Genomic DNA, 26,243 nt, shown 5'->3' on the forward strand with positions numbered 1-26,243 from the left:
AGAATTCTATAAGTGTGAGAGCGTGTTCTCGATGAAAGAAAATGACTGAGTTGTCACCTACGATGAAAGAAAATGACTGAGTTGTGCTTACATCATCCCTCTCTCACATAAACACAAACATTCTTGAAAACGAGTTTGAGGAATGTCGTGGAAATTAGACAACACTCGCAGACTCGTCCTCTGAAGGTAAAAAGGTTTATTACAGAAAGATGGCTAATACAGGATAGAATAAAGCAGGATAGAATAATGAGAGTGCTCTGAAGCGCTTGTGCTGAGCCACTACTATATGTATGAAACGCAGATCATGACACACTTCTGTATACAGATAAGAAGCAGGTTGAGGCAGTTCAAACAGGCTTTGTTTTAGGGTCTTGAAGATGTGCAGACGAACCTTGAACAGAAGAACATGTTTGTGCCTCTTTAAACAGATCAACATTCTGTACTGATCTCAGTGATGTGACATGGCCTTCTTAGGCGTTATCCTCAGATGAACATGAACAGAACAAGAACAAAACTATGAATACGTAAAAATGAATAATTTCTCTCAAATTTCCCCCATTTTATCATTACAAAATATGATAACTAAAATTAACAGAGAAATTATTATGCTGGGAGTACATCAGAACTTCAGAAACCTTTCACAGTTCAACTGAATTCATCATTATACAGACATAATGAAGGCGCTAAGGCTGTTTTTGCGGATATAAAGTATCCTGTCGTCAAGCAAGCTTATTTTAGAGTGAAATAAGATTCATCATGGTCAAAGGAATATTTACAATAGGTTTGAAATGGATGTCAATGGGACGTCATCGTCAGTGTTGCTGGGAGAATCTGATACCCAGTCAGGTTTAGGATACAAGTCAAATTGGTCATCATGGGGATCATAATCAGTCTTTGTCAACATCAGTGTTTGGTCATTAGTGATTTCAATGAGCGTGAGAGACTGCTCCGAATGAGAGAAACAATAAAAGGCAAGAAGAGCAAGACATGAGGAATCATTGCACCTATTGGTAGGCAGACGGTTAATATCCACGAGTCCCATCCCCCGAGTACTGAGTTCAGCCAATCAAACCCCGTCTCGCAAATCTGCGGACGGTTGCATATTGCAGATCGCATGTGTTCAATGATAGAATAACCATTATGTGTCTGCGTGATGAGGTGACATGTGATGTTGTGCAAGTAGCACTGTTGGCAGTGATTCTTCTGACGAAAGGTGAAACAGAACGGATTACAGAGGCGGCCAACATCATACGGGCTTTTAACTACTAATTGACGTCCAATCTGCAGCAATAGTCTACTAAAGAATTTTGTGGGCTTATCTGGGACCACCGTGGCTTGTTCCACCTGGTCCTGCGGAAGTCCTTGATCACGATCCACTCTCCGGGCTTCAGATCATGCAGCGGACCCATGGCTGGAGCTTGAAGCGCTGCCTTTACATGCTCGTGGATAGAATGCAGAGCAGAGGACAGGATTGCACAGTAATTTAACATTGCATCATCACATGCTGCAGCGTCGGGAAGAAGAGCTGTCACAGGTCCAATTCCTGTGTGTGGAGGTCTCCCAAACTGTATCCCAAATGGGCTAAGCCCATCCTATTTGCTTCAGAACAGCATTTGCTCAGTTTGTTTTTTAGTGTCCCATTTTCTCTCTCTACCACCCCACCACTAGCTGGATGATACGCACAGTGCTGCTTTAAGTCAATACCCAAATATTCACCCACCTACTTAAGGGCATGGCTCACAAAAGGTGTGCCATTATCACTACCGCGTCTGAGTCCTGTTTGGATGTAGGGACATGGCCTTCTCTGCCTTCAAACCTCAACCCACATTATGAGTTGCGCAAAAATCGTAAATAATTTTTTTTTTGTTTTTGAGTAATTACAGAAACCAATGCTTAATGCAACTATTATGCCCCCTTTAGACGCATGGTCCCTGCCATGCATCAACTTTGAAGACAAGGACAGTCCTGGGGGCACCGCCAAACTCCATCAACAACCGTGCGGCCTGCTTTGCACCACACAGCCTTTTCCTCCACCGTAGCTCGTGCTTGGAGGTCTGAAAGCTGTAAAGAAGGAGTGATTATTTTTTTTTGAGTTTTGGGACCATAGATGCAGCTGCTTCCTTTGCTTCACTGTCCACTAGAGAGTTTCCTGGGAAAACAGGGTCTAATTTATTAGTGTGTGCATCACATTTGCATACTGCGATAGTTTGGGGGGAGTAGGACTGCGTCCAGCAGCACAGAGACTAGTTTGTGGTGGGCTATGTGTGTTCCTGAGCTCGTCAGGAAGTTCCTGTGTCTCCAAATTGTTCTAAAATCATGTACTTCCCTAAAGGCATATCTACTGTCTGTGTAGATATTTACTGACTGTCCCTCAGCATGTCTTCATGCCTCTATGAGGGCATATAGTTCAGCTGCTTGTGCTGAAAGGTTTGAGGGGAGACTTCCTGCCAGACCGACTCGTGTGCAGTCACTACTGCATAGCCCACTCGTTTTTTACCTGTCTCTGGATCACGTGATGCTGAACCGTCCACAAAAAGGATCAGATCTGGGTTTTCCAATGAAACATCCTTCAGGTCGACTCTAGGGGAGCAGAGTTCGTTAGTCAGAACCACACAATCATGTGGTTCCCCTTCTCCCTCTGTTGGAAGGAGAGTAGCAGGGTTAAGAACACTACATTGTTTTATAGTGACATTTGGCATATCTAGTAGTATGGTGCAGCCACCATTGGGTGGACAGGTGTGAGGTTTTCTGTTCAAGTAGGAGTAACAACACCTCATGTGGAACCAAGAGGTTCAATTTTGAGTAGCCTATCAGGTCTTTGGATGCCACCACAGCTTTCTCAGCTGCTGCTCTGCAGCGACTCAATCCAACTTACCTGAGAATGAGCTGTCCAACCTGTCATTGCCATATGCCATCTCTCTGAGTGGTGCTTCTAGAATGGTATAGCTTAGAATGAAAGTTCTGCAATATGAACTTCTGCAAAAAGAACTACAATATGAACCTAGGAAAGATAGAACCTGTTTCTTCATCAATCTTCTGGATTGCAGATACTCTGTCAGCTGAGAGTTTCTTTCCCTTTGCAGAAATGTCATGACCCAAGAAATCTCACTTCTTGTTCTAAATACTGTAATTTTGGAGAGACTGGCTTTGTGCCCTTCCTTAGCAAGATGCTGCAACAATTTAATGTTGTCAGTTTCACACTGTGCCCTGGAGAAAGTAGTAGAGGTGCGGAGCTGTCCTTCAGCATTTGGGTGTATATCATTACTGACTCACAATACCCTTAACACAAGCGAGTGAAAGTGTAAGGACATCCGTCAAATATGAATGCAAACCGAAACTGTCTTTATCAAGAGATATACTGAAAAAACGCATTAGCTAAATCTACGACTGAAAACCATTCGCTATTTGCTGGAACCTGGCTTAATGTAGTGTAAGAATTTGGCACGTCTGGAGCTCTCTGTTTTACTGCTGCATTAACCACTTGCAAATCTTGTACAAATCTACATTCATCACGTTGTAGGGTCTTGATTTTGATTTTTTTTTTGCTTCTCACACTGGAAATATTGGAGCGTGCACTGGTGAGTCAGGACAGGGAACAATGACCCCTGCTTTAAGTAGTGAATTAAATACTGGCCTAATTCCCTCAATAGCTTCTGATTTAAGAGGGTATTGCGATTATCTGGGCCTAAAGAGGCACCTTCTTCAATTGTGAGTGTATCTCTAGGTGTGTGGGGCTTGTCCCAAGGTTCAGAAACATTCCCTTGTCATGACATATTACTGTACATCCAGGTTAACTTTGCACATTTCCTGAAAGAATTTTTTATAAACTCCCAGTGTCAGGCTGTACCATATGTTAGAGGTGGGTTTCTGTTCCCAATCTGTAATTTTTTCACTCTCACATAATCTGACCCACAGTCCCACATCTTTCTACTGTTTGTTCTTTATTTTGGCTAATGAGACGTGAGGCGCTGATTCTGGGACAAAAAATACACACAACTGCGTGTCACTCAATTCGACTGAACATGCACAAATTTTGTCACACCAATATAGTGCCTTTAGGTACAGCTCTTCGCTTTCTGGGATATCCATAAACCATTCTTTCTCAAAATTAAAGTCTCTTCCTTCATGCACTTGCATTGTGCAATGGAGGACAGAGGACAGCATAAATTCAACATAGTTGTCCATCATCTTATCATGTGCCAACATCAACAAACGAGCACAGCCTCTAGGCTTGTTATGCATGGACCATTGATAAACCCAGAGCCCTGTTTCTCTAACAAATGGAGTTCCCAAAGTCATCAGTTATTGTTACTCCCTGAGGTGAGGACATTAAATTTAAGTGTAAAACACACATTAAGTCCCTGCCCAGTAGATTGACTGGACATGAAGATGAAATTAGGAATTGGTGGGTTACTCATTTCCCATTTTCACATTCACAAACTAGTGGTTCAGAGAAACGTTCTAATACTGAATGTCCTGCCCATGGAGCGGAGTGACCGTTAACTCATTTTCGGGGATTCTTTTAATTCGCAGTGTTTGTTTTATTACTGAATACGTTGCCTCCGGGTACTCCGGTTTCCTCCCCCAGTCCAAAGACATGCATGGTAGGCTGACTGGCATGTCCAAAGTGTCCGTAGTGTGTGAATGGGTGTGTGAGTGTGTATGTGATTGAGCCCTGCGATGGACTGGCACCCTGTCCAGGGTGTACCCCGCCTAGTGCCCGATGCCCCCTGGGATAGGCTACAGGTTCCCTGTGACCTTGAAAAGGAGTAAGCGGTTGAAGATGGATGGATGGATGGACGTTGCTCCCGATTGTACCAAAAATGTGACACTTTTTCCATTAACTACAAGAGATATACATGGTAACTGTGTAAAAGGAGAGGCATTATACTTTAAAAGGTTAAGGGTCATGACTGGTTCAGACATTTGTGAATTATCAGTCTGACTAATGTGGGATGTGGGTGTGTGTATATATTCCTGTTCTTTGTGAGCTAACTGATAGTTTGGGTGTCTGATATCACCTCTTCTGTTCCCAGGTGCCTAGTTTGGTGGGGGGTTAGTGGCTCAGGTCTGACAGGTTCGGATAGAGTGGCGTAGGCTGGGCCGCTTCATCGTGAGCAAGTGCCTCTGAAACTGCAGGTCCCTTCCTCCTTACTGGCTGTGGGCGTCACAGTGGGGCGGAGTCCAGGTCAGGATCGGCTTTCTGCAATTTAGCACACTGAGAAACAGATGAAGGCCCTGCCTGACATTTTTTCTCTCTTTTATGTGCTTCGCTCTGCCATTCAGCAAATGCCTTCCAGTCAGCCAAAAACTGTGCATATTTTTTTTTTTTTTTTACTTTTAGGAATATCTCTCTCCTTTGCTTCCATGTTAAATTTCAGTTGTTCTAACTGTCTAAGAGAAAACTATCTTTTTCTAGGAAACCACATTCTTTAACCCATACATCATATTGGTTCAAACATCCTTCCCCATAATTCACACACATAAATGTGATATAAGGATCAACATTTGAGCACCCTGTACATACCATAGCATGTGTCACAGGATGTGCTTTGCTACATGTTTTTCCCATATTTTTCGTTTTTTTTTTTTTTTTACAGCTTCTATAACTTTCAAAGTTTTAATCAATTTAACATGCTATGAAAATCAAGTGAATATGCATTCTCGTGCACAGACAGAAAAGGTTCTAGTGTGTGCCAAATCTCTACACATTCAATTAATCATATAACCTATAGGTTCAATAGAGCAAATCTTAAGAATGTAAAAGAGTTTACCTGTGAGGGCGAGTCCACATACAGCAATTTGGTAGGACTTACAGTTTTGTCTTCCCTTCGTTTTTAAATTTTTAAAATTATTTATTTATTTATTTATTTATTTTTCTCAGTAAAATTTACTTGTGCATTAAATTTGCCAAATGTATCACGTACTGTTGATATGATGGAATGAGTCAATGGGGCATGCCACTTGATAATAATCCGCCGTAAAAATACTGCGCCTCTTGCGCTTCTTAATAAGTATTCTCTTTACTTATTTATTGAGTGAACCGGACTCTTTCCGTTAGCAAATATTTTTACCGTTATTATCTCTCTCTTTATATAAACCCATCGGTATATGTCTTAATTTTGAAGCTGTGATCTAAGAAACACCAATATCTCTGCTGTTGCAGAGGCGAAGTTCCTGGAACTTCTTATAAGAAATTGCTCCATGTAATACTTCTCTCAATGTAATACGCGCATTTCTTATATCATTGACTCTCTTCCATACAGACAGCAATACACAACGACTTCATAAAATTCAAATTCTAATTCTAAATTCTTGATGATTCCTACCAGTCAGTGGTAAGGCTGCATCGGTCTTTCGCTCTGCACAATAAAGAGCGAATCGCCTTCGTGTCAAATCAGGGTGAAACTTTTTCACAGGTGTCCTCCGGTTTGCTTGTTGTCCAGAAAAGCTGAAAGACTCACGCAGCCCACCCAGGGATGCCAAATTGTTCTGGAAATTAAAAACAAAAACGAGTTTGAGGAATTTCGTGGAAATTAGACAACACTCGCAGACTCGTTCTCTGAAGGTAAAAAAGGTTTACTACAGAAAGATGGTTAATACAGGATAGAATAAAGCAGGATAGAATAATGAGAGTGCTCTGAAGTGCTCGTGCTGAACCACTACTATATGTATGAAACACAGAGCATGACACACTTCTGTGTACCGATAAGATGCGGTTTGAGGCAATTCAAACAGGCTTTGTTTTAGGGTCTTGAAGATGTGCAGACGAACCTTGAACAGAAGAACATGTTTGTGTCTCTTTAAACAGATCAACATTCTGTACTGACCTCAGTGATGTGACATGGCCTTCTTAGGCGTTATCCTCAGATGAACATGAACAGAACAAGAACAAAACTATAAATACGTAAAAATGAATAATTTCCCTCACAGGAAATACAGATATTTCTTTCATTTACGGGATTGTAGCTGTCTCATAAGTTTGCTGTCGTCCTTTTGGTGGATTTTAGATGAGCATCGTGTGAGAAATTTCTCTCACTGACAGAACTTTGTCGAAGGCCATCTTTGTTCTCAGTGGCACTAAATCAGCCGCCATGTTACACCTTCCATCCTTCCAACTCACAGCCGAATAATTCTGTCATTTCTGTCAGCAAAACTGTGCCAAAGATCGTAGACTGGAATGAACCTGTAATAAATGGGCCTCTCTCTCTCTCTCTGTTTCTCACTCTCAATTGAATGTGTGCTTTATCGGCATGACAAGATTTTTGTAGTGAAAAAATGTATGAATAAACAGATCTCTCTCTCTGGCTTGCTTTCTCTGTCTCTCTCTCTCTCTCTATCTCACTCTCACTCTGTGTCTCCATGCTTGTTTTTGTCTATTTGTCCATCTTTCTCTGCCTGTCTGTCTGTCTGTCTATCCATCTTTCTCTCTCCCTCTCTCTCTCTCTCTCTCCCTATCTATCTATGCCTCTCTGCCATTTATGTCTGTCTCTCTCTGTCTTTGTCTAGCCTGGCCACTCTTTCTTACTTTCTCTGTCACTCTCCATCTTTCTCTGTCTCTCTGCCTGTGTCTCTCCATCTTTATCTATCTTTCTATCTTTCTATCTATCTATCTATCGAAATCGATAGTTGATCCGCCATTTTGTGCGATCCTGTGTATAAGATCGATGTATTGTCTATCTCAAACGCCACCTCTGGATTTGTGAAAATGGTTTAATCCTGGTTCGCTCACTACATAGGGATGTAGTGTTGATTTGAGATGTGCCCTCGGTCTGTCACTTCAGTGTGTAGGCAGCAGGAGGAGCAGGAGGAGGGGCTGTGGAGGGGGAAGGGGCTGTGGAGGGAGGAGGAGCAGGTGGAGGGAGGAGGGGCTGTGGAGGAGGAGGAGGGGCTGTGGAGGGAGGAGGAGCAGGTGGAGGGAGGAGGAGCAGGTGGAGGGAGGAGGGGCTGGTGGAGGAAGCAGAAGCAGGAGCGCAGCAGAAGCGATTGGAAGTGCATTTAATTCTGCAGGAGATGTTTCCTGAGCGTGGGGAAGAGCTCCAGCTGGATGGAGGAGACATTTAACGGGAGAATTTCTCTCTCAGCCTGGCTCACAGTCCGGAAAGAAGGAAGGCTGCGGGAGAGTTAGCGCTAACTTCATCCGGAACAAAATATTAATAAAGACCCCTAAACACACACACACACACACCGCGGACCTTTAATCATCCGAAATAAATCACTTTAACCGGTGAGTAATATTCACACATCTAACCCCATCTATATGGTTTAGCTTGTTCTGCTAGCCGGTGTCGCTAACTAGCTGTCTTACTTAGCCGGTGTAACCCGACTGCTGTGTTTATTAGCTACAATGCTAATTGTTATTAGCTAGCTAGTTATTGTAACCTAACACTCATTAATACATTAATGAGTCATTTCTGATTCACTCTGTGTTTTGGTTAATTTTACATGAACATCTCTCTCTCTCTCTCTCTCTCTCTCTCTCTGTGTGTGTGTGTGTGTGTGTGTTTATGAGCGGTTTTAGCCGAGTTATTCAGGCTAACATTATGTTGTTTTTGTTAATAATGTTGTTTTGTTTTGGAATAAACGTGTTAATTTAGTCTTGCTTAGGAATGTATTTCATTCCCTGCGTATTTACACCAGTGTGTGTGTGTGTGTGTGTGTGTGTGTTTTGGGTTGTTTTGAGTTTAACTCGAATTTACGCATCAGGAAAATTTTTCTGTCTGTTTAGCTGTCTCTCTCTGTCTCTATCCCACCCTATCTCACTCTCTCTGTCTCTATCCCACCCTGTCTCACTCTCTCTGTCTCTATCCCACCCTGTCTCACTCTCTCTGTCTCTATCCCACCCTGTCTCACTCTCTCTGTCTCTATCCCACCCTGTCTCACTCTCTCTGTCTCTATCCCACCCTGTCTCACTCTCTCTGTCTCTATCCCACCCTGTCTCACTCTCTCTGTCTCTATCCCACCCTGTCTCACTCTCTCTGTCTCTATCCCACCCTGTCTCACTCTCTCTGTCTCTATCCCACCCTGTCTCTCTCTCTCTCTCTCTCTGTCTCTATCCCACCCTGTCTCTCTCTCTCTCTCTCTGTCTCTATCCCACCCTGTCTCTCTCTCTCTCTGTCTCTATCCCACCCTGTCTCTCTCTCTCTCTCTGTCTCTATCCTACCCTGTCTCTCTCTCTCTCTGTCTCTATCCTACCCTGTCTCTCTCTCTCTCTATCCCACCCTGTCTCTCTCTCTCTCTATCCCACCCTGTCTCTCTCTCTCTGTCTCTATCCCACCCTGTCTCTCTCTCTCTCTCTCTGTCTCTATCCCACCCTGTCTCACTGTGTGTGTGTGTGTGTGTGTGTTTATCCGAATTCTGAGAGGAACCGGAGTCTCTGGAATGCTGTTCCTGACTCCACACAGACCAGAGCCCTTTTTCTCGTCTTCTTTATAGCCGTGTTTTCTTTCCGGTGCTGAGCATTCAACACCTTCCGCTTCATTTACAGATAAATGTGTTACGTTTGTTGTATTGCCTATGCCCAGTCTTTGTGCAATGCCTCTGATAGATTTTCTCTCTTTTCTCAGCATCATAATGACTTGTTTTTCTCCCATAGACAGCTCTCTGGTCTTCATGTTGGTTTATCCTTTTTAACAATAAATACAGTCTTCACAGGTGAAACCGAAGACTTAAACCAAGAGTATATATTCAGAGCTATTCATTGTTTAAACATCAATCTATCAGGACACACCTGGGTAATAAGAAACACCTGTCAGTTACATGGTCCAATATTTTATTTTTATAATGTAAGGTGCCATATTCTAAGGTGTTTAACACATCTAGATGTAAATAGGAGGAAATATAAGCTGAAATCTTAAACTCTCACGTCATCTTCGTCTTTTGCTCTCAAACCCAAACCTCTTCAGTGTATAGCACAAAAGATAGAATTGGGCCGTTCCAATACTTTCGTAGGAGACTGTATTATAATATTTTCATATCCTTTTACTTTTATGTTTACATTTGTTTAACTGTTTTCATACTTTTATTTAAGTATATTATACTTTTGCTTTTATTATACGTTGATTTCATTTGTTTGTTTATTCAGATTTACGTATTTTATTTATTTGCACCATATTTTTTTATGTCCACAAACAAATTAGTATTGAAAAGGAGAACGTATAGGTGAAATCGTTCATTTTTCAATTAAAGAATATTTTTATAAATATATTGTTGTTTTTTTTTAAGTTAAAACATTTGGCAATTTTGAATATTTAGCACATCAGAAAACTTATTACATCATCACATCGCCCCGCCCGAAGGTGTGTCCTGAAATTATATGACCATATAAGAGAAAAGTATTTAAAAAATAAACAAACGATGGATTCACTGCTGGACGTCTTTTAACTCTATAAAAGTAAAAACCCACGATTCATAACGTCGCTCGTTACGATATCTGTATCGTTTCGTCGTCGATTACTTCACGGCATCCTGTAGGATTGTTGTACTTTATCGTTTCTATAACAACAGCTCCTTCGCAGGGACTTGTAAACGGATATAAAAGGTGCTAGTTTGGTGACGTTTTCCTGACATATCGAAGGAGACGTTTATGGAAGGAGCCGTCAGTTTTAGCGTAGGGTTTTCAGAATGTTTACGTGTTGCGGTTTCTCGGAAACGTGACAATCTGCGTTTATTTATTTATTTTTTTGTCGTAATAAGTTGAAGAGAGAGAAACCCGGAGGCTGCTGAGGAAACAACCTTTTTTTAATGAATGAGCATCTCGGCTGCTCTCTTTCATTCAGCTCTTTTTTTTTTTTTTTTTTTCTTTTTTTTTTATAACTGTGTATCGATCGTAAAGGAGTGGTGTATTTATCAATGAGACACAGTCTCTCTCTCTCTCTCTCTCTCTCTCTCTCTCCTGCAGTATTTCAGTGCCCGGGCGATGTGCCAGACCTCAGGGCCGATGAACCTGAGAGGGATTTTAATCGCCTGTAAAAGCTCCCAGCGCTGCCCTTTACTGTTACACATCACATCCTCTTCTGCCCACTCCTGATTTACACTCCCGTCTTTTCTTTTTTCTTCCTTTATTCATTTTCAGCAGGAGTGGCTGTGTAAGGCTGAGAAGATCAGGGCCGGACGATACGTAAAGAGTAACACACTACAGAGCGTGCGGTTTTAGGAAAATAATCCACGCTTCGGTGGTGGTGTGATGCGGCACAATACGAGTCTGGAGTGTGTTATTGCTTTTATACGTCAGCCGCTTACTTAAATATCACTCTTTCATTTATTCCCCAACGACATGCCATGTTTAAGTGCCTTACAGTTCATTTAATGCTTAGGAACAGAGAGAAAGAGAGAGAGACAAGTTAGTGCCTGTTCTTACTTACATTATAACTGCATTATAAACAGTCTCTCGCTTTCTCTCTCACCATTCTCTCTCTCTTTCTTGTTCTCTCTCTCTCTCACCAGTCTCTCTCTCTCTCTCTCGTGTTCTCTCTCTCATGCTTTCTCTCACCAGTCTCTCTCTCTCTTTCCTTCTCTCTCTCGCTTTCTCTCTCTCACCAGTGTCTCTCTCTCTCTCTCTCTCTCTCTCTCTTTCTCTCTCTCTCTCTCTTGCAGAAAGTATAAACTCCTCTGTCCTGAAGACTTTCCTGTACTGATAAAACTTTACAAAGCATTGTGGCTGTTATTGTGGCTGTTAAAAGCTCTGATACTGGAGACTCCTTCAATAATCGTTAGATAAATAAACTCCATCTAACAAAAAAACATCAGTGATTTACTTTCCTCTCTGTTAAACAAGACGTTTTTTTTAATTAGTCTTAGATTATGCGGAGCGTCCACCGTGCACCTCCGCACGAACGATCTGTTACCACAGGAGCCTGTCATTCATATTACTGTCCAAGCCGCGCTGTTGTTCAGAATTAACCCACCTTCTGACCAATCAGATTCGAGCATCAGAGCATTTAGCAACCGCACTGTGGTGTAATATAAATAATATCATATAAATAAAATTATCATCAAACAAGTTTTATTTATTTATTTATTTATTTTATTTTTTTACACACAACATTTCTGTTTATGTCGGGAGACGTAAATGTATTGTAATTGCTATTTTTAAATATTACGTAAACGTTTACGTAACTGTCCAATCGTAACACCATGACACATTAAGCATGAAGCTAATTTTCCTTTTCCTTTCTTGTATGTTTTCAGGACAGCCTGAGATTTTATCCAAGATGGTGCAACAGTATCAATCCCCCGTTCGTGTCTATAAGCACCCCTTCGAGCTGGTCATGGCTGTGAGTACAAGTTTACACTACCGCTACCATGGTAACGCTGCTAACAACTGTCGGCCTCCATGGTGACGTGGGTTCTGGCAACGAAAAGGACAAAGCCACAAAGTGACTCCGATAGGGGCTGGGGTTTAACAGTAGAAGGTGTGGTTGTATCTTGGAAGTGATTTGAATGTCAAAACTTCTTAAACTAGGGATTTGTTCTTCTGTTGTTGATTTTTAAATCAGCAGGACTCATTTGTATCCGCACTTGATTCAAACGAATTTATTGGAAAATATTTCGTATCAGGTTTTTTTGTGCAGCATGATATCGTAATGATGATCCTTGTCTTACGCCCTGTTCAGATGGGATTCCTATTTTTCCATCCATGACTATCTCCGGGGTTGTTTTTTTGTTTTGTTTTGTTTTTGTTTTGTTTTTTTACTATAATCAAAAGTCATTTTTGGCTTCAAAGCTGTAAACATCTGTTGCATTGACGGTACTGTCGCAGTTATAAACTGTCTGTGTACAGGACTTCAGGAACGTGAGACATATATCCGACGAAGCCGTGGCGTTTTTAAAAGGACGATTGTTGCTGTCGTTTGCTAGCACGCGGCATCCTTGCGTTCCTCACTGTTCTGTTTGTGTGTTTGGAGATTCTTGATGTTCTGAAGTGTGCGTGTGAGTGTGTGTTTTCAGACTGCAGCATCATCGATGTGAGCTGAGGTTAATGGAGTGTTGCGGTGCGTTAGACAGACAACGCCTGTTTCCTGTTTTCTGTGATAAAGTGATATATTTTCAGCCTCGTAGCATTTTTTAGAATCTGTTGTTCAGCACTTTCTCTCTATGAACGCTCATGTCTGCTTTTTGACCACAAAACTCTTTCCCTTATTTATTTATTTATTTATTTTTGCTGTGCATATTTCTTTTTTTCTTTGTTTATTTTTACAGCTGCACTCCTCACGCTAAACACATTCCCATGTAGTAAGTAAAGCCGCTGAAGCTCCAGCCGTGAAACATCAAAAACATCGGCGCAGCTCCCAGCGTCGTTCAGCTGGTGTACGGAACGTACCAGAACATCCAGCGTGTCCCGGCTCGTCCCGTAGCGCTATCTAAACTCACGTTTTTTTTCCACTCGTCTCACCGATCGGTTTGTTCCTCCGGAGACTATTTTGCTCATGACTCAAGGCAGCTTCGAGATCGAATCTACGTTAAGGCTGAGCGCTGCGATGAAACATTATCATTTTGCAGAGAATGCATTAAGTTTAATAATTCGTTCGTTTTTTTTTTTTTTTGAAATATATGTTTAAAAACAATTGTTCAATAATTTTTTGTAGAATTTAAATATTACACATACTTCATGAAAGTCTTTTTTTTTTTTTCCTCTTACGCCTCAGCAATTTACTGTTTTTTATTCATTAAAGCAAAACACATCATACTTTTTATGCGTTTATAATTACATTGAAGTTAGTTCCCGTTCTCACTTGGCTGATGTAATGTATAAATGGCCAGTCCCCTTTTTTTTCCTCGCAGCTTGTTTACACGGAAAAAAATCTGTCATGAAAACAGTTACTTTACCTCTGACACTAGAGTCTCCTTCCATAAAACGTTACAGAAACATATCCTTACGTAAAGAAAACTTCTCCGTATTAACGATTATTTGTTTTTGATTATGGTGTGTATATGTAATAATATAATAAAATAACATAATAATTAAATATTAGTTGTAAAAAATTGTAGAAATATGTAAATAATCCTCCTAAATCGGATTTTGATCAGATTGTTAGTGCGCATGTAAAACGTGTTTGTTTTATTGTTGTTGTTGTTGTTGTTGTTTTTTAACTAGACATTATTGCGACAATTTGCTTTAGTGGGTTTTTTTTCCCTCTGCAGAAAAAAGCAGAAGAATGTCTTCGTGGTATCCGAAGTGTTCTGGAGAAACTGTTTTCTCATCTCTCAGGCGTGTAAGAGTTTAATTCTCGTGTCATGAGCCGCGCCAGCTGGCTGCGTGTCAGAGGCGTTTCGGAGAAGTGTTTTTCTTTTTTTCTCTCCTTCCCTCCCTCACTGCAGCATTCTTAAACACACACACGCACACACTTCCCTTTCCGTTCACTCGGCTGTTTAACACACCACTTCTGTTCTCAGGAACAGGGAAGTGCCTAACTTCAGCCAGACTGCGTTCATTAGCTTTTCTCAGCGACGGAATCAGGTGATAGGTTTAGCACTTTCTCAGATGTGTCCTTACACTGCGTTAACCCCAATCCCCCAACCCCCCCCCCCCCCCCCCCCAAAAAAAAAAAAAAATTTGCCTATAAATAAAAAAGAAAACACTCCTTCAAATCCGTCGGAAACCCGCGATGGTCTCCTCTACCCCAGAGTTCAGCGTGTGACCTCAAATCAAAATGGCCGCTCACAACGTGAACACTGAACGCAGCATCACGTCTTAGTTTTAAATGAGTTATATACTGTATACACGTGTTAGCTTTAGATCATGTTTACATCACTCATCACAGTCAGCTGGCTAGATTGTTACTAACACAAGACGAACGTCCATGGATTTCTCACCGCGTTGTAGCTCGAACGTACGGAGGTGGAAAATGTCTGAGTTCCGAGCTAACTGTCGTAGTCTAAGTGCTGCAGAAACGAATATTTGACTAGTCGTGTGAATTAATCGACAATTGAGTATTCGTCTTAAATGTGGCGCGTAACAGCTGTAACAAATCCGCTCTGTTTTTATTTCAAATGGAAGTTTTCCTCTCCGTAAACTCAACCAAGTCACGTAGACATTCATCGTCATTAATCTTAACAAGTTAAACAGAGTAAAAATCTGTTATGATTACGATTTAATCAGGATATTGTAACAGTGCACAAGTTAAGGGTCATCAGACTGAGGAATGAGGAACCTTTTAGGAGCTCAGGACTGAAAATGGCTCCTGTATGATTTTTAATGCGCTGTTTGTTTATTTCGATATTTTTTCATTTTTACGAAGAGCTAACAGCTAGCTACGATAACATTTTACGTTCACGCGTTCTAAGAACTAGACATCCTCGATCCAGATGCGATTTTTCCGAATAACGACTGACACTCGGAGACTTTTGAACTTTACGTTAGAAGGGTTTTGACAAAGTAACCAGAAGTCGAATTCAAAATTGGACGAGGCGTCTGACTCGAAACGTTTCCACTGCGTTATTTCCGATAGGAATGTTTCCAGAACATTCCTGCTGTGTTGTGTAAACGTGCAGGTGGAACATTCTGCTGTTTCCCAAAATACCTGCTTGTGTGAGTTTAGTGTGCAAACAGGATTTATTTCCATAGTAATAGTGGACTTTAAAAAAAATAAAAAAAAATAAAAAAGTATTTATTTTAATTTATTTTCTAAAAAAGTATACAAAATGCGCACATTTTTTCGTCCTGTTGAGGTCGTGACCTGCATGACCTTTCCTCTAGAGGAACCAGGAAAGCAGCGATGTGGGATCATTTGTGCTGCAGAGAATTTGCTGTGCAGTAACACTAATGGGAAAAACAGCGACAGCCACTGAGAGTGAATGAGTTCAGCTCCCCAGGGCAGCAACGGGAGAATTCTGCTCCCTGCTGTTTTTGTTATAGCCAGGATCTCTCTCTCTCTCTCTCTCTCTCTCTCTCTCTCTCTCTCTCTCTCTCTCTCTCTCTCTCTCTCTCTCTCTCTCTCTCTCTCTCTCTCTCTCTGTGTGTGTGTGTGTGTGTTGTCGTATGTTTTCGTTCCAGTGCGGTCTTACATGGTCACCTTACATGACCATATTTTCAAGGTAATTCAGTAGACCCTCTCTGTGTGGTGCTGTTATAGGAAAATAATCAACAATATGGTGGTGTGATGAAGAGGAGTTACTGTTACCACCCTGAAGTTATTTTTCTATAACAGCACCATCCTGGAAGTGTTTTATTCTTCTTAAACCACAGCAGCATTCCGACGATTACAGCATTTCCTTTATTAAAGGAACGACACACCTTTTCATGTTTTTTATTTGTTTACAGTTACATTTAATGTTCGAGTAAATACTGGAAAACCACAACACATAAGTTACAGCTTTACCTTTGACACTGGAGACTCCTTCCGTAAATGTAAAATCCGCAGAGTATCTGCCTTGCAAGTCCCAGCAAAGGAGCCGTTACTATAGTAACGCTAACGTAACAACTACATAAAGACAACGGGACAGTCTGCGGAGTTCGTTAATCGTCAATTTGTTTGATACTGATCTACCCGCTGCATCCATGAAAGACGCCAGCATTAGCATTAGCATGCTAAATCTGCTTTTCTTACTCGGGCGAGGACAGGACGTTCCTGATCATCCACTGAAGCTCTAAACATCTGGTAAAAACAACCATGTTGAAACCCCCCCACCAGGAAAATGACCTTCAGCTCACTGTAACTTTCAGATATGCAAAATAATAAATAAAAAAAACAGTCGCACCACAGACGAGCTTTGCAGCAGAGTAAGGAAGTCGATTTGAAAACGTACGCTGTCTTTCATCATTGAGGAAGCGATAGTCATCTTGGTGGTGGTGGTTGTTGTTGCTGATGATAGCCTTCATCTAAAACGGTTCCCCGGAAGATTCCCTGAGATCTGGTTCTCATATATAACTTGTGCAAAAACATTTCTTCAAATCTCGTATGCTGTAGGTATTTATTACATTGTCCTTATAAGGTCAAAGAGAAAGGAAAAGTGAGGAAACATCCGGCTCAATCTGTTCAATAGTGTTTGTTTTTAATGTAGAATACAAAAATTAGATTGATTAGATTGTTTTTTTAATCGTATCAAATTGTTAATGATGTATCCAATCCACCATTTTGTTTCTGCCGTCAACCCGATACTAATACTGGCTATTGGTTAGGCACCATTTTTTATTATTACACAACACACTACTACACAAACTAGCGGTCAAGATCATCCTCGACACCACGTGCCATTAAAATCCATGCCGAGGGGATTACCCAAAGGCTGAGGGATTAAAGATTAAAAGATGAGAACAGGTCAGAACATCGGCTCCAATTCATGCACAGGAAACAATAGTTAGAGAAGGTACAAATGAAGAACGAAGGTTAATATAAGTCAACGAAGCCTGTTGTTGGACACGGGACAGATTGGCCGGGTGCAAAATGCGCCTGGAGATAAGAGGCGTCTTTCTTTGAGTGCGCGTGAAAGTGAGAAAGAATCCTGAAAATGAATTGCATGACTAGACCTGTGCAGTAATTATATTTGCATCTCACGATCATTGCCTAACAGCATGATTTCCAACAAAAAAAAGCTGTGCCGAGCCAACTTTTTCTTAATACAGTACTGAAATCGAGATCTGCGTATCAGCTGATATTCGATCTGATCCCAACAACCTCGCCGTAACAGTTGCGTGAAGTGTCGCGTTCTGTAAAGACCTCTTTTCTCAAGTTTCAAACGAACTCGCAGCTTGTTGGTTAATGTTAGGTCATGTTGCTAAACATTTGCGACAGCTTTGGTGTCAGTACGTAAAAGCGTTTGAGATATGCCGTCACTTCCTGTTTCGCCATTAAATTATGAACGTCCAGCATATCGAAAATTTGAGAAACACGTTTTGTTCATTTTGATCTCATGATGCTGTGATCCAAATTTTGCAATGATCGGACTCAATTTATAGGAGGAGAACTTTTTGATAAAATTCAAAATGACTGACTTCCTGTTTGACAAATCAGAATTCGTTACATCACCACCAATTGGCACGTTCCAGGGAATAAGTGGTTCAGATTCAGAAGTTGTGAGCAGTTTTGCTCATTTGTGAACCGTTGCACCACCGCCATGAATCGATGGACGTAACGGCCTACGTATCAAAAATTTGAGAGTTTCGTTCGTGCTAGTCTTATGATGCTGGGATTCAAATTTTGTGATGATTGGACCAAAGTTGCAGGAGAAGAAGTTCTTTTTTTAAATTTAAAATGACCAACTTCCTGTTTGACAAGTAACAAATTTGTTACATCGCCATCCGTTGGTTCAGAAGTTATGGCAGTTTGTTACGGGCTAAGTTATTGGATAATTTGTGAATCCTAGCAGCACCTGAGTGTGTTGCCGAGATATGCCCACAATTCCTATTTGGCAACTTCGCCTTCAAATTCTTGACGTAACATCCCGTATATCAAAAATCAAAGAGTTTTGTTCGGGTTGGTCTCAGGACGCTGTGTGATGATTGGAGGAGAAGAAGTGAAGAAGCAGTTTTGGAAATATTCTAGATGTTGAAAAATCCAAAATGGCGGGAATTAACATCAAGGTATGCGTTGAGCTCAACATGACTCAAAGAATCACACGTATGGTCAGCTCTGCTCTGTTAATGGCGCTTGAGCGTTGAGTGATGTACACCAAAGTTGTTCTCTAGGTAGCTGATACTCTATCACCGTGCCAAATTTGATAGGATTACAAAGCGCTCTATGGGCTGCTATAGACTGCCATTGTTGAAGTATAATAATAAGAATAATAATAAGTAGATTTACAATAGAATGTATTATAGAATCCTCAGTGCTTGGCCCCATAATTAATACATTATATGCTATTTTGTTCCGGCTGCTGTGGTGATCTGGACTTGGAAAAGTGCGACAGAACGTTCTGGAAGCCTGATGAAGCTTCTCCTCTCTCTCTCTCTCTCTCTCTCTCTCTCTCTGCAGCGGGTGGTGGGGGCGATGTACGCAGTGCAGTAATGTACAGCAGATATCTTTTTGTGTGTGTGTGTGTGTGTGTGTGTGTGTGTGTGTGTTGTTTTTCCCCTCCATGCTCTGAGCGAGTGAAAGCGAGAGTATTCTGCAACACACACACAATCTTGAAACTGATAGTGTGACCTCAAGTGTCTTTGCACAGCAGTCTACCGTGATCTTTAATTCAACCTCGATCACTGCATGTGCGGATCACGTGGCATCGAGTACACAGTGTTCTGTGCACGTGTGATGTCCGTCTACGCACGCTCACACACACACACACACACACACACACACACAGTTATTCCATCAACATTTTAAAGCGATAAAGCACACGCCTTTAAACCTTCCATCAAAAACAAAGTATGATCTTTTTTGCCTTCCATTTGTTCTTGCTAATTGGATCCAGATTGTGTTCATGTATGTTATGGAAGTTCTGGCCTGGATTCTTTATTAGAACTGGGCCAGGTTAAAGGTGCAGTAGGTGCAAAATTGAGTCTGGATCGGCTGTTTGTAGCTGCTCTAATGTTAGCAAGAACAGGAACTAACTTACGTCTCGAGAAGTTAATAAATGTTAACGTTAACACACTTTATTATTATAAATAATACATTTTTGTATAATAAATGTGTGTGTGTGTGTGTGTGTGTGTTTGCCTGATCTGCAGTGACTTATTCCTTGCAGAGAGATGGAATGAATTTTACAAAATGATTAAACGTTAAGAACAAGAATATCTAAATAGCTAAAATGTTGAATCAATAATCATCCAAACCCCCATTACAACAGCTTCAGTACAACAGTAGGGGGAGCGGATTAGTGAAAGATAACACTTCTTGCATCTCTTTTCTGCATCACAGCTCTCATTTCCTCTTTTTCTGTTATTTTTTAAAATTGTTCCAAGAAGAGAGATGTGTAAGATGTGTAGTCACCGTCTGCTGTCTCTGAAGCAACTGTTTATTTATTTCTGCTGCATCATGACCAGCTCGGGAAATGACTCTGTGCTGAAACTTTTATCAAAACCTTTATCTTTGTGGGGGGGTCTATCTCTTCATCAGGGAAAGCAGTCACACTGGCTATCATTACAGCTAAACAGTTCCTGCTAAATATAAACTAAACAACCCCTGACATCAGTGTGTGCATGAGAGACAGAGAGAGAGAGAGAGAGAGAGAGAGAGAGAGCGAGAGATGTCCCCTAAGTAACAAGTTTACACAGCACTGATTAGGGATCAAGTCTAACGTTTCACCATGCGGACGTGTTAATTAGAAGTTTGCTGGCCGCTCCGACACACAAAACACCACATATTAAAACCCGATAGCTGAAATTACTCGACCAAACCTGCAATCAGCCTCCAAACCAACCACACTCTGTCTGTGTCTGGGGACCGAAAGTGAAAGCTCCGTCCACGCTCGTCTTCGCCACGAGATTAGCATGATATGTGTAGCGGTGGTTCTAAGAAACTCGAAAGAGTTTTAAAATGGCAGAGCTGATATTTATCTACCACACGTGGTCAGAAATGACCGCACGAGATCACTTCCTGCGTGCTGGTGTTTAAATATTTCTACCCAAACAGAAATAGTGTGTTAGAAACACACAACGGTCAGATTTGTGAAATTTAGATTCCCGCTGCGATTTAGGTTTTAAAACACATTTGCCAATTCAGTCGTTTAGAGCAGGGGTGTCCAATCTTATCCGGAAAGGGCCGTGTGGGTGCAGGTTTTCATTCCAACCAAGCAGGAGGCACACCTGATTCCACCTGTTTAATCAGTTGATCTTGGCTGGAATGAAAACCTGCGCCACACAGGCCCTTTCCGGATAAGATTGGACACCCCTGCTCTAGAGCATCACAAATGTAAAAAGCAGTCGAGAGATCGGATTACATCTGAACACGGTGACCTATAGCAGAGATGGTTTGATTTTGTCAGACTTAAGAAATTTATGGCGATTCCCATGATCGTGCTAGCGAGCGACAAAGCAATTAATTCTGAGTTTTCATTTTCTACGTACATACGAAATACAGCGCTGTGATTTATTTACAGCAATTTATTTATTTAACCCTGCGTTCATGCTAGCAAAAGACAAATCAATTAATGGCTTAGTGGTTCGCACGTTCGCCTCACACCTCCAGGGTCCGGGGTTCGATTCCTGCCCGGGCCATGTGTGCGGAGTTTGCTTGTGCTGCAGGGGTTTCCTCCGGTTTCCTCCCCCAGTCCAAAGACATGCATGGTAGGCTGATTGACATGTCCAAAGTGTCCGTAGTGTGTGAATGGGTGTGTGTGTGTGATTGTGCCCTGTGATGGACTGGAACCCTGTCCAGGGTGTACCCCGCCTTGTGCCCAATGCTCCCTGGGGTAGGCTTCAGGTTCCCCGCGACCCTGAAAAGGAGTAAGCGGTTGAAGATGGATGGATTTATTTACGACTAACCCTAAGTATGGCGACCGTTATGTTAGCTAACCTTACGTTCTTGCTAGCAAATGCCCAAGCAGTTAATGGCGACTGTTATTTTTCCACGTACGCACACAATATGGAGATGTGATTTATTTACGACTAACCCATTTATTTACGACCAATCCTTTGACTTATTTACGACTGATCCACGATAGCAACTGACAAAGCAATTAATGCCTGCTGTTAATTTTCTGCGTACATACGCAATACAGAGCCGCGATTTATTTCCGGCTAACATTACGGCCATGCTAGTGAGTGACAATGCAATTAATGCCTGCTGTTAATTTTCTGCGTACACACACAATACAGAGGTGTGGTTTAATTACAGCTAACCCTAAGTTCCTGCTAGCGAGTTACAAAACAATTAATGGTGACCGCTAATTTTCTGCATATGTACGCAGTATGGACATGCGATTTATTTCCGACTAACCCCGAAGTTCACGCGAATGACAATGCAATTAATTGCGACAGTTAATTTTCTTCATATGTACGCGTATGTATGGAAACTGCAGCTCCAGCAAGCAGTTTTTCTCAATTCTATGCCACTAACGTACAATCGTACAATCCGAACGCTTGTCTCGAACAATTCCTCGGGCCAATCATACGGCACTCGTGGTCCGACTTTTCTTCGGTTCCCTACTCTACCTGCAATTAGTTCTCATTTGTTGTTTGGAAGAAAAACTTATAACCATGTTGGATGTATCTTGATGTACGACATCACGTTAAACGCGTATAAGAAAAGTAAAACTGGGAAGGAAGTAGAGATAGTCGCTGCGTGTGGTGAGTGCTACGTAGCTAGTAGTACAACTAGTTTGTTTTGATCTGAGAATGAAGCCGGTACAAAACAGGGTGTGTAAGTTGTGTTTAATGAGTTCCCTTTAGATATATAGCGATGTATATCTGCTACTGCTACTGAATTTTTTTTTTAAGCCGGACAGGCCACGCCCCCCAAAATCGCTATTTTCACTAGCGTTATGAACAAATCCCAGCGATACAGAATATCAGCACACTGAGAGGAGGAGAGGCCGTGAGAGCAACGTGTACAGGATAAATTTACACACAGCCGCCAGCGAACGCAGGCGGATCGGATTTCCGATCTTCCTAACCTTCATGCTCTGAGCGTGTTCTCTCCTCGACCTAGTTTCTGATCGGATTACAGCCCCAAGAGCTTATAACAGCTTCAAACATCAAACTTACTCTCAGGAATAATCAGTGACTGTAGTCCGCTTCTGACCTTCACGTTGTGTGTGTGTGTGTGTGTGTGTGTGTGTGCGCATAATGAGTAATGTTGCTGTATGAATGAACACGGTGTAAATGAGTCAGACTCGTTACTCAGGCTCTTAATAGAAAGACTTTCTATTATTAGTAGTTATTATATTTCTCTTTCATTCCAGGCTGATCGCACACACATTGTAACCATAGCAACGCTCTTACCAGTCCTAGGTATTCCAGTATCGGATGACTAGCTAGCCTAGCTAGGTCTGTAGATTAGATTTATTATTCTCAGTCTTACACGAGGATGTTTTCTTTCGCTATAGATTTTAGATCGCTGTAGGTTTAAAGGAAACCTGCTCGTGTCCACTCGCACACTGCCGGGTTTTTTCCTGCGAATATTCTGAACATTGTGGAAGTTTTTAGACGGTACTTCCGTTAATTGTCGCGTTGGCACGATCGAAAAAATACATGACGGACGAGCGAATGTGATGTAGTGCAGGTAAAAAAAAAAGTTGCGGAAGATGCAGGGGGGGAAATATGGTTACATTTATTTATTAATTATTTGTGTTCATTTGTTATTTATTTATATATTTTTGTATGCATATCTTTTTTCCCCCCTTCTCTTATATTTCCACATATTTAGATTTGGATAAATGAGTCTAGAATTGTTCAATTTTCTTTAGAAAACAGCCATCTGTCCTGGTTAGCAATTAAACCGTGTACAATGTAATATTTTAATGCAAAGTGGTGTTAAGCTCCGCCCCCGATAAAACTGCAACCAAACTATCGTTATCACGCATTTTCGTATTTTGTTGTTTTAATTCATTTATTTATTTAAATGTTAATTTCAAACAAGGGTTAGGGGGAAAATAAATCATAAAGTTGTAGTATTTTTATGTCTGTCTTTTTTTAACTTTAATTTTTTATTCATTTTTGTTTTACTTTTTGTTTTTCAATTTATCCTTTTAGAACATATTTACAAATTTTTGTTGTAATGTCCAAATGATTGTTTTGCTCCGAATACAGTTGTGTGTGTGTGTGTGTGTGTGTGTGTGTGTGTGTGTGTGTGTGTGTGTGTGTGTGTGTGTGTGTAAAGCCTACATAAGTCCTTCTGTCCATCTGAATACAATGAATGAGTTGAGCTTGAATCAAGCGCTTGTTTTTTGTTTTTTGTTTTTTTCTGTCGTACACACACACACACACACACACTCACGTTCACAAAGACGGTTCTGTCTCAAGTCGTAAAGCAAAATCTAAACAATCCCCGCCTGTAATGCGAGATTCTCCAAAACACCTCTGCTGTGCCCTCTCACACTGTGAGAACGAGACAGTGAGAGAGATAGACACACGGAGAGACAAAGAGAGACAGATAGATACAGAGAGAGAGAGAGAGAGAGAGAGAGAGAGAGAGAGAGAGAGACAGATAGATACACAGAGAGAGAGACAGATAGATACAGAGAGAGAGACAGATAGATCCAGAGAGAGACAGAAAGAGAGAGAGACAGATGCACATGGAGAGCGACACAGAGAAAGAGAAACAGACAGATGGAGATAGGGTGACAGAAAGAGAGATAGATGAATACAGAGAGAGAGACCGAGAGGGACAGACAGATACAGAGATTGAGACAGATAGATGAGAGAGAGAGACAGATGTAAGTGCTTGTGTCGATGTGTATTTGAGTTCATTTACACACAATGCATTTACTTCATTTGTTTTTCTTTCCTGTAAAGAGCCCAATGTCGTGTGTATGTGTATGTGTATGTGTGTGTGTGTGTGTGTGTGTGTGTGTGTGTGTTTGTGTGTAGAACATCCTGTATCAAACCGGCTCTTAGATACACATTTACACAGGATCTGAATTAAAGCGAACTGTTTGTTCAGCGTGAGTTCAGCTCAGGGTGTGTATGGGTGTGTGTGTGTGTGTGTGTGGCCGTGTGTTTGTACAGGAGTGTTGCGTTTAAAAATAATTTGTATATTTATATCATTTGTATATTTGTAAAAGTATATTTATTGTGTGTATATATATATATATAAAACACTGAGAAAGAGATTTTTTTTTTTTTTAACAGTTTTAAAGATTACGTACAGAACGTTAACGTCACATCAGGTGTGTTCTTTGTTGAGTCAAGTTTGTAATAACTTTTTTAAAAATGTAATGTATTAAAAAATTTCCAGAATATCTCGGAAAAGCACATCGTCACATCATTTATCACGATATCAGTATCGCGTTGTCATGTCAACCAGCGCATTTTCATACACATCAAACTCCTTTTGAAAATATCGTGATATGACCTCTTTTTCAAATCGCCCAGCTCTAGTCTTTTTTTATTCCATTAAAATAAGTTGTATTTCTTTTTAAACGTACCTCTTTAACACTGGGAGTTTGTTAGAGAATTAAAGGATATATCGTGTTGGGTAGAAACGCACTTCAGTCTATCGTGATATGATATTTTTTGTCGTATCGTCACGTCATGATACAGCAGCTCGGTTCCTGATTCTGAAACACGAATAAAGAAATGACAGGTTTCTGTTTTAAAATCGTTCTAGATGTAACAGAAGCTTTGCGGTATGCCTGTGAGCACGCGCGCACGCGCACACACCTCAGATTTATTTCGTAAATGCTAAGTTTTCAGAATTTGGTTTTGTTCGTTGTGTTAAAAGAAAAAATGCACAATTTTGCTCAAAATGTTATCTGCAGTGCATCACATTCCGGTTTGACTGGATACATTCCTTTCTGTTGATGTGTGTTTTTTATATATATATATATATATATATATATATATATATATATATATATATATATATATATATATATATATATATATATATATTTTTTTTTTTTTTTTTGGTCTATACTGAAACGATTGGTCCCTATAGAGGTCCCCGCCCACAACGCTGCTCTTAACCAATTACCTGAAATGTATCAAATGAAAACCTTTACATTTTTTAATTAATTAATTTATTTTTTGATTACAAGTGTTGGAAAATTTAGATCAAGTTTCTAAATAAAAAAGGAAAAAAATATTTTTGAATAGTGTCAGTTGGGAGTACTCAAGCACACACACATACTCACATACATACCTACGGTGTTAGAGTAATTAAAACACACGCACACTGTAATATGCCAGGGCAGGTTTATACAAGGATGAAGTCGTGTGTGGAAGATGAAGAATTTATTATTGTGATGGAGAGAGAGACATGGAGAGGGAAAGAGAGAGAGTGGGCTGGAGAGAGACATGAAGAGATGCATGGAGGGGGGGGGGGGGGGGAGAGAGAGACATGGAGAAAGAGAGATGGAGTGGGTTGGAGTGAGACATGGAGAGGGAAAGAGAGAGAGTGGGCTGGAGAGAGACATGAAGAGATGCATGGAGAGGGGGAGAGAGAGAGAGACATGGAGAAAGAGAGATGGGGTGGGTTGGAGTGAGACAATGAGAGGGAAAGAGAGAGAGAGTGGGCTGGAGAGAGACATGAAGAGATGCATGGAGAGGGGGAGAGAGAGAGAGACATGGAGAAAGAGAGATGGGGTGGGTTGGAGTGAGACAATGAGAGGGAAAGAGAGAGAGAGTGGGCTGGAGAGAGACATGAAGAGATGCATGGAGAGGGGGAGAGAGAGAGAGACATGGAGAAAGAGAGATGGAGTGGGTTGGA

General features: G+C 41.1%; 1 protein-coding gene and 1 long non-coding RNA gene across 5 annotated transcripts in view; one reads left to right on the forward strand and one right to left on the reverse strand.

Annotated features, from left to right (window-relative positions):
* Window positions 1-181: 181 nt before the first annotated feature.
* Window positions 182-6,277, reverse strand: LOC128616226 (uncharacterized). Of its 2 annotated transcripts, XR_008387391.1 has the most exons (5): window positions 5,775-6,277; window positions 5,022-5,218; window positions 2,876-2,932; window positions 2,498-2,638; window positions 182-2,061 (listed from the first exon to the last, which is right to left on the reverse strand). It is a non-coding gene; the product is annotated as an uncharacterized LOC128616226 (long non-coding RNA). The 2 variants fall into 2 exon arrangements; XR_008387390.1 differs by lacking the exon at window positions 5,775-6,277 and having other exon boundaries at window positions 5,022-5,756.
* Window positions 6,278-6,341: 64 nt separating this feature from the next.
* The window catches only part of si:dkey-237i9.1 (SEC14-like protein 1), a 42,422-nt gene continuing 22,520 nt past the window's right edge, over window positions 6,342-26,243 (forward strand). For 2 of the 3 annotated variants that reach the window (XM_053638789.1, XM_053638791.1), the window contains exons 1-2: window positions 7,934-8,227; window positions 12,190-12,275. In XM_053638789.1, coding sequence (XP_053494764.1) covers window positions 12,213-12,275 — 63 coding nt within the window. In that variant the 5' untranslated portion in view covers window positions 7,934-8,227; window positions 12,190-12,212. Of the gene's footprint in view, window positions 6,569-7,933; window positions 8,228-12,189; window positions 12,276-26,243 lie in introns of those variants that run through there. The other variant, XM_053638790.1, reaches the window with a different exon arrangement.

The sequence above is a fragment of the Ictalurus furcatus genome, chromosome 12, assembly GCF_023375685.1.
Source record: "Ictalurus furcatus strain D&B chromosome 12, Billie_1.0, whole genome shotgun sequence".
Classification (NCBI taxonomy): Eukaryota; Metazoa; Chordata; class Actinopteri; order Siluriformes; family Ictaluridae; genus Ictalurus; species Ictalurus furcatus.